The following is a 9,213-nucleotide window of genomic DNA, read 5'->3' on the forward strand; positions in this document are numbered from 1 at the left end:
ATACCACAACAAACCTCAAACCCTACAGAATTTTTTTAACTCGTGTGTTTGGAGAAAAGGTACTCCTTCACGCCCCAAACTGTTCATCAACATTTAGTCGTGCCCTTGAAGTGTCTAATGCACTCCTATATCTTACTATATAGTTTTAATTTTTCTGTTGTATTATAGTTTTTCTGATGCATCTTGGATGCATTGAAGAACTAGGATTTGTATGAAAATACATTTCTTGGTACTGTTTTGGTGTCAATAATGAATCGTTATTCTGCTCATTGCAGACTATCCCAACAAAAGATAGAATTGAAGGCCTTCTTGCATTTAAGGAGAAGAGACCTCCTCGCTACAAGGGAGAATAAAAGAATCTGATGCCTTTAAAATACAGGGGGATAAAAGTACTTCTATGAGGACCATTAAGGTGCACTTTGCATCCGCACCTGGGATATCACAATCACCAAAGTAACAGCAAATCATACAGATGTTACAACATTTTGAATGTGTCCATACTTGTACGAAGCCAAGATAGAAATGTGTGTCAGCTCATGCTCATTACAATTTCTGATGGTTGATCTGTGTAATGGCAAAGTCACAGGTTCATGCAGCATTTTTAAAATTTCAAATGTATGAAACATACCATTACACAATTGAAAAAGCTCTGTAATTCTTTACATAGACAAAATGTATCTGTGATGTTAAGCATAAATCTGCTATATCATTTTATCAAAACAAAAGCAACTACTGAACACCAAAAATAAGAAATTGTACCAAATATGCATTTAAATGATTCTGGATATCAGTAAAAATTATATTGAGTATTCTATCAGAATATCTATATTATTAATAAAGCTAGGGGAAATGAAAAGGATTATAATTTAGAAAATGTTCAGCTTTGTTTATCTTACTTATGCTATCCTAAGCAAATGAAATTGACTTTAGCACTTAATGGTGTCCTTTTGATAAAGTTGTTGCCATTATATTAATTTAATTGTATTAAATGAGACATTTTTGAGGCCAGCCTTTAATTATACATTCTTGTATGTTAACCTGTCTTTGTCTTGCATTTTTCCAACATATCTTCTGATCAGCACTGTAATGGAATTTTGTTTCATTTGCCCCAGTTATTTTAAATTTTTGATGATTGTATTAAAGATGGTTGTGTGGGGATATGACCAATGTGCTGTAATAGAACCTAGATTTATCTTAATTTCCAGAATATTTCTTTTGCAAATTTTATAAATGTATATTTATGTACAACAGGGATGATGGTGAAAGGTTGTTTATTTTGTGTTGGCCTCTGAGTTCTTTTCATGCATTGCAAGAGAAATGCAGGAGGTTTCAAGGTAAGAAAACTGATGATTCATACTGTGTATTTGCAGTGGATGCAGCATATACAACAAATGTCTGGAAATAACCTCCTAAAAAGTATTTTTGTTAATTTGACTGGAAAATAAACATGGCTTAGCAGTCCAAGGCTGTCTTTTTATATGAAAAGAAATTTATTCGTGCTGGGTTACCATTGGCTCATGAAACTTGTGCATGTTTTGCTGTTTCTGCAACATTAGCTATGGTCACTGTCCATATCTGTGATGATAAAGCAGCTCATCAACATGAAATGACAAGAACTCATTTAAATTCATATTTAGACATATCATTACATGTAAATTGATTATAACTGGTAGAGCTCACACTTTGTTGACTGGTAAACTTGCTGAGTTGATCATTTCTTGCACAATAATTTGCAAATAAAGTATTGGTACTTGTTTTGATAGTTATATAAAGCCTAGAGGGTCATTTTCTCATGTTTTTGAAATGCTAACATGTCATTTTCATTTTTACTGACTACAAAATAATTATGTTAATAGGAAAAAAAAATATTAAGCATTTGCTGATGGGTTCTGTTGCATAACTTTGATATAAATTCTGCTTATTGAGCTGCCTCTGTTTTTACCAAGCACTGATTAAGTAGCTTCTGTGAAAGTCTATTTAAAAACATCTAATAACTTTAAATACTGTAGCATATGACTGTGTAGATTCATGCCTTTAACTACTAGTTTTGATCTCAGAAAATAATTTTACTGTCAGTGGTCTCTGCATTCCTTTTCTCAGGAGAAGACAGTGTCATGTCATAGCAATTTGAGTTCCTTCTTTGAAGTGATCAGTTTGAATATATTACAAAGTGAGTATAAGTAGGACAGTTTTTAAAGATACTTTGGAATGATGTTGAAGTAGTTCCAGAGGAACAATATTTTAGCAAAAGATGTGTTAGTCACTTACTATCTCATTTATTAAGTGACATGTTATGATGGGTGCAGTGCTCATAATTAATAGTAATATTAGAACTCTGCTTCCATGAGAGGGTTATTTGTAACAAAAATGCTCATATAAAGGCTGACTTTTCCTAATGAAAGGCGTAATCTGGTGAATCCTCCTCTAAGCACTTAGGCTCATGTTTTCCAGTTCCTGGTAAAGCTGTGCTTTTCTCCATAATACCTCATGGATGAGTGAGCCCTGGTCTCCACTGGTTTTCTGGAAGGTTATTTCATGGTCCCTAGACATAAGCAGCTTTTTCTTCTGCTTCTGCTGAGCTCAATTGGAAAGTGAGTTCTTCTGACTTCACTGAGTTGGATATTGAAAAGTTATAACGCTGGTAGGTCCATTACCTATTATTAGTTATCAGCTAATAACTTCTCAATATTTTTAAGTTCAATTTGCTGAATTGCCTAGAAATTCTCAGTTTCATGCAGAAATTAATGTAATGTAATGTAATATAATGACTTTATATAACACATATAATTTTAGCTTTTAACATAGCAAACTGTTTATATTTTCAATATTGCTGAAGTAACTCACATTCTTAGTAGTTTTACTAAATTTCTGGATAAAGTTTTCATGATTGTCTGCATGGCTTTAGTCAGTTCAATGCTTTTGAGTAGATCAACTCTAATGAAAAAAAGGTGTGTTCTATTTATTCTAATATTATGTAATGATACAGTTAAGTACTTTTGGAGATGTTTTCTATGAAACCGTTTTATGACATTTGCAGTCATTGGTACCCACTTATTGTTGAAATTCTGTCAGTCTATATTAAATTAGTCATAATCATACATCGGCATTCATGTCAATGCTTTTCTAGAACTGTTTTTAACCGGCTGCATTTAAAACAGTAAACATCAGGACCATTCTCAACTGCTTCATATTTTACTCAGTCATTGCTCTTTGATGCATTTAATCATAGTCATATTTGTTGAAGAGATCACTACAGGAGACAGCAGAATATCATGCTATTTGGAATCTAGTTTGGGAAAATTAGGGAGTAAAGTAAGGGGTTTTGGCACAGGTGTCACTTCACATACCAAACCCAACTCATAGCAAAGTGAAAAGAGTAGTTGAAATCTTAATTTAGTACTGCATAGTCTTTACTTACACCTTTTTCATGCAAGAAAATCCGTGAAAAGATGTCTGCTGAGATTAGAGAGGGGGTTTATTTACAATTTTTAAAAATGTACTTTAAAAAATCAGTGTTCATTTGAGTGGTGTGCATTGAGCTTTCAATGTGCTTTCATGTCTCATTTGTGGAATTTTAGCCTTGTTCTTGAACCTAATGGCGCTGCTGAAAAGCAATGTCTACTGAGGCTGATACAGTCTGTGTACTCAAGGTGTGATAAAGTTCCTGATGATGTGGTTAAAATGTTATTTTTCTGCACACTTCTAGAAAGAGAATTTCTCCAAAATTGAGAAAAAGAAAAATGGCAAGCAGATAAACCAAAAGAATGTTGTTTTCAGCTAAAGGTAATAAAATCTCTCTTGTCTACTTTGTGGGATTACAGTGACTTTTTTTTTTATTTGTGCCCATTTTTCCTGTTGGCTTTTCTTTCGTCTAAGTCTCGGACATGAATGTGCAGTGAACAGTTTTAAAAATTTGTATGGGTTGTTTTCACTTTAAGAGCATTGGTATTTTATAAACAAAGTTAGTAGAGGTTAAAAAATTTTCCTGAAAGTAGTTTGAGAGATGTAATTAGAAATTACTGTGTTGTCACTAAAGGTTTGGTAATATGCCTTTTTTATTATAGATTTAAATCATGTTCTGTTGCAACCTTGGAACATAGTTGAATAGAAGTTTCTCTGGTTGTGCATAATGTGCTGTGTTTACACAGTGTGTTCATTATGGTTTATAATATATGTGTGTCTATACTGGCATGTCTTATGCATGCATGTGTATGTGTATGTGCGTATATATGCCTGTACATGTAAATAAAATTATCCAGACTGTCAGGCAAGACCAAATCAATGCCTCAGGATGTGATACTACTATTCTGCTCAGGAAGTTTTGAATTTGTTTATGCAAGAGCACAACCAGCAAAACGGTGGATGACTGCTAGAAGTGGGCATGCTTACCATGTGTGCTGTAGTGCAGCAATTCTGCTGCAGAAGCAGCAGGCAAGGAGTGAGGGTATGCACGTATGTTAGTGTGTATCTGGTCGTGTACATATGGTAGTTTAAAGCTAGAATAAATGTAGTAGGAGTCAACGTGAGTTCTTAAGTTTCAGCAAAGGTGTGGCATCCAGATAGCCTATAATATCATTTGCTCCTGCAGTTTGGAGAGGCCTGCAGCAATCATGAGCAGCTCATTAATCAGCCACTGTCACAGATTATAAGATCAGTGTCTACCCCCTTTAAATAAGTCTAGACTTAGATTTCATCTTCAGCTTTTATCTAGTAGATAATTCTTCCAAGTTCACTCATTCACATGGGAAGAAATATGAAGTATGTTAAAACAATTTATTACAGAGGGTGTGAACATTCTGTGTCAAAGCTAACTCCTATTTGCAATACTTGAGTTCAAAATAGTACATTAACCCTCTAAAGCATAGTCTTTACATTTATGTTTATAAACTCTTCAAAGTTCTGGCTAGTGAGTACAATCCTTTGATTATAATTTCTGAAGCGTATGCTAATAAAACTTTTGTAACATTAAAGAGCTGAGAATATGGAGAAGTTTTCTTGTTGCATAATATAACCACTTTCTGAAGAACATGGAAAGTTTGTTATTTTTGTAGAGAACTTATACATCAATTGTTGGTTCTTTATTCTGGCAACTGCTAATTGATTTAACATTTTCCCTTAAGCATAAGGGACTTTGTGATATCATCTTTGGCTCAATTTTTTTTAGTATGTTAAAAATTCTGATGCCAGTTGTACAATTTTTTTTTTAAAATGTGTCTCTTCCATGCAGCTTAGAAAGACAAAGTTTAAAAAATACAATTGTGAGGATAGGGTTATGAAGGTTGTGTTTTCATGACTTATAAACGTTAATAATACATCTGTAGGCTTGTGTGAAAAGTGTCTGGCTGTCCATCTTTTGTGTAATAAGTCTTCACTGCTGGGACTGTTGTCTTCAAAGCCAAAGTATTTTTATAAACATGTGTGAGTGTCCCCAGCTAGTGACCCCTCAAGTTCATTTTGTCCTGTAATTATCATCTTTTGTCCACTCCGTCCAAGTAGAGGTGTAAGGAGAAGAGAGCCAGGGAGCATGCTTCTAAGAAGCAGTGGGTCTTGGAAGAGTATATATCAAAGAGGTTTTGTAGGGTGGGTTGAGGCTGCATTCTTAGGTCTCAGTTAATTTCAACACATAGTTGATTTCAGCATTTCTAGTATCTTCATGAGCAGCACCACAAAGCAGATCTTTCTGTATTGGCTGGTTACAGCTCATGAGTTCTGTACCCAGTGGAGATTGTAACCTCCAAACATGATTCCTAGAATGTCTGTATAACATATGAAAGGAGACAGCACCTACAAAAACAGCATAAGAAGAAGGATTCTGTTTAAGTTACTAGTTCATAAATAACACCTGGACATCGGTTTTTTCCACTTTGGGTGGAATGAAATTCCTGTCTACCATTTTGGATTTACAAATCTTAGCTGATACCAGTCCTTTTTTGAAAAAGTAAAGAGGAGATGCTATCATGCTTTTCCATCTGTATAACTGCTAAGTAGTTAAAGGACTCATGAAACACCAAATGAACTCAGTTTCTGCTGTCTCCTTTCACTTAACTGACCTGAGCCAAAATTTCCTCCAGTAGTGACGTGTTCACTGGATTCTTTACACAGGAGGAATTTCTCTGCTTTAATTATTTATTCTACAAGTTAATTTATTGGGATGTAATGATAATGGCATCCACCTAATAGTTTATGGAGGTAAGGCCTGTCTTGCAGTTCCTTCATGCAGCAAGTACCACACTGGTTTATAACAGCTGCTGTAGCAAGGATGGGAGACCTGCTCACTTTGCTCTTGTCCCCAGCATCTTCTTTGTACAGACTCCTGTCTGCTAAATGTGAAGATCCTTAATGAGTCAGACTCCTTAGATGTGAAGGGTTTAATTAATTAATCGCAAAAGGCCTTGGATACAGCATTTTCTAAGTGCAGTTGCCTAATATCATCACTTCCTGATGCAAAATCTCGGCAGAAATTTTAAGAATCTGAATTTTGGATAGGACACTTATGTCTCTGTAGACACACGTCTTAGTTTTGTGATTTTGCTTTACTCTTTAGAATTCTTAGTTAAGCTTGAAAATACTTCCTCAGTGTAAGCAAGGGATATCAGAAATCACTTTTCAGGCCGTTGGTACCATATCATAGATCATATGGTGGAACTGAGTTGCTTTTTTTTTAACAGGTAATAATACTCAGAGATACTGGTTACCCCTGTCTACCAGGGTTAGGCTCTCCAAAGTAGAAAAGACAGTCATCAGTGGGAGAGAAGGAAACACTGGCGAGTGAAAGGAGAAGTAATGTTGGAGCAAGAGTGGTGTAGCTACAGTTGGCTGTGCTAAAATAGTTGTATGGAGCTGGTTATTCCAGCTCAGTAGCCTGATCCTGCCAACAGGCACAAAGTAGCTGCATACAGGACAGAGCTTTTGATCACATTCTCTGTGTGTGTGTGTGTGCGTGTACGCATAAGATATATATGTCCATGTGTCCACTCTCCTTCCAGCACATAGTTTTAAGGTTATTCATAGAAACTTTTAAAGCATGGATTCAATTTTTAAAATAGTTCACTCAAACCACATCCCCACAGGTATGTGTGCTGAGAGTTACAAAAACATTTTGCCCTATACATGTTTTTATATTTCGTATAATTACAGCATATTTATCTGAACTATTTCGCAAGTATAGTTTTGTGTAATACTGGTAGGAGATTAAGTAATAGCTGCTTACTAGCACTATTGCACAAGAACATCAAATGTAATAATGATGTTCTGAGATTTGAGGTACCAAGCATGCTTTTGGCTGCTTTGCTCCTGTGACCTTTATGCTCTTCTGGTTAGTACAGCAGTCCTGTAACCATGCACATGTTTTCCTTTACACAAATGCCAGTAACCACTTGAGCAGGGCACTTGATTCCAGTTTTGATGGGCGGTGCCTATAATGGACAACGGTAGTGTATCCAAGCCAAGTTGGCTATCTTTGTGCTTTACTGTGCCAAAAACTTCAAAGCTTCTTCCTTTTAGAACTCTAAAGCAATACAACTTTGTGTTTCTTCATATCATCAAACTTAATTATTGGCAATAAGCAAATGCTGGCAGAAGCAGCACATCACATGGTTCCATTTCTACTTTAGAAAAGGTCAGCATATGGCATAAACACTTTGCTGTATTATGCAGCCTTGTACTCTGATCACATAACACATGCTTCAGAAAGCATTATGCAATGTTAGACTCACTGATTAATGACTGCTTGCACAAGAAGTTTTTCATTACCCCGAATGCTAGCATCCTGGGAATGATTAACTTTGTGACATAACTCTCATCACATAAATATGGAAGATTCAAACACAGCCTCAAAATAACATGTTTCAGAAATAACTGAACACTTTGCTGCTTAGTACTGTGTACAGTATTTGATTAACAACTGCTTTAAACCTTCAGAGTTGAATAGAAAAGGCTATTTGTGAGAACTGAAAACAAGATTTATTTCTAGGGTTTAAAGTTTTACCCAAGATGAATTTTTGCACACAGCAGCATCTCATTTGCAATGTTTTTCCTCTGCTGGTGTAAGTTTGAATTTCCTGAGAAAAATCTGTGCCAACTATTTTCAGTTCAGCCAGTGAGTTAAACAGAACAAGTCAAATCTAGCCCTTATTTAGACCAGCAGCTGCATGTATGTAAAATGACTCAGTCCAGTGTGTTCAGTAGTACAGTACATACAGTTGTGTGCTTAAATCAGCATAGTGGTAGCTCATTAAATTTACAATAATTGCTGATGTTCTTGCAGGCAGAATAAGAAAACAAAATGTGGTCCCAAATGAAGTGTCTTGGAAACTTAGAGCCTGAACATTGCTACACATTCATATTTAACATTTTCATATTCTAATGATTAATCATTCCATGTTCAAATTATGCAGATTCCAATGTGAAAAAGCATCATGACACTATATCACTCATATTATCATCTTCAGGATGTACAGAAGAGGAAAAGCCTATAAAAAGAAATGTTCCTTAACATATTCCCTCACATATGAAGATTCATCCCTGGTTTTGAAGTAATTGCTACAAGTTATCTATGTTTCAAGAGCTTTATTAAGGAGAAAGTCAGTTTGCCTGCTTGGAAATTCAAGATCAGTGTTCACAAGGAAATATCTATGTTAAACTCCCACTTACTAATTTGCCTTTAAATGTCAGACTAAAAAAAAAAGAGACATATGCTTTTTTATGATTCTCTCTCCTTTAAGTAATTCTGCTCATGAACTGCCACATTAAATAAAGCTACTTAAAGTCCTTGTAATGGGCGGGATGTCACCACATTAGTGCATATGTGCCATGTCTTCAGAATTAATCTTCATTGAGAAAAAGTGCAGAAGGTAAACACTGACCTTCAGTACGTTCACTTTAGTTTTTGCCTTTTCCTGCATTCCAACTCCTGCAAGCAGTAGCAAAGGCTGAAGGAAATGGCCTCTGACTAAGCATTAGCTACCAGCGTGCCCTCATTATAGCTGAGGGCTCTTATTCTCGCTTAGCCTACGTGCAGAGCCAGCTACTCTTTCAGCTGTGATGACGAAATGCCATGCATTTCTTCCTGGAATAGTACGCAGATAAGAGGCCACTTGCTATGCTGAGGTTTCAGATGAACTCCACTAAGGGTTTCAAAACACTCTGTCACAATTATATCAGGTTTCTTTAGCAACCAATTCATTTCAGACACTTATAAGATAAAAAGGGAAG

At 35.5% G+C, this 9,213-nt stretch overlaps 1 protein-coding gene and 1 long non-coding RNA gene across 6 annotated transcripts in view; one reads left to right on the forward strand and one right to left on the reverse strand.

Moving 5' to 3' along the window:
• Positions 1-4,194, forward strand: part of AUH (AU RNA binding methylglutaconyl-CoA hydratase) — a 112,528-nt gene extending 108,334 nt beyond the window's left edge. The window contains exons 10-13 of one of the 4 annotated variants that reach the window (XM_041399628.1): positions 276-1,334; positions 2,101-2,170; positions 2,452-2,641; positions 3,707-3,747. In XM_041399628.1, the coding sequence (XP_041255562.1) occupies positions 276-353 (78 nt within the window). In that variant the 3' untranslated portion in view covers positions 354-1,334; positions 2,101-2,170; positions 2,452-2,641; positions 3,707-3,747. Of the gene's footprint in view, positions 1-275; positions 1,995-2,100; positions 2,171-2,451 lie in introns of those variants that run through there. The other 3 variants (XM_041399629.1, XM_041399627.1, XM_041399630.1) reach the window with 3 other exon arrangements.
• Positions 1-8,975, reverse strand: part of LOC121333362 — a 26,198-nt gene extending 17,223 nt beyond the window's left edge. For both annotated transcript variants that reach the window (XR_005952275.1, XR_005952274.1), the window contains exon 1: positions 8,865-8,975. This is a non-coding gene — a long non-coding RNA (uncharacterized LOC121333362). The remainder of the gene's footprint in view (positions 1-8,864) is intronic.
• Between the last annotated feature and the right edge of the window lie 238 nt (positions 8,976-9,213).

This window comes from Onychostruthus taczanowskii, unplaced genomic scaffold (genome assembly GCF_017590055.1).
Source record: "Onychostruthus taczanowskii isolate IOZ18803 unplaced genomic scaffold, ASM1759005v1 scaffold167, whole genome shotgun sequence".
Lineage (NCBI taxonomy): Eukaryota > Metazoa > Chordata > Aves > Passeriformes > Passeridae > Onychostruthus > Onychostruthus taczanowskii.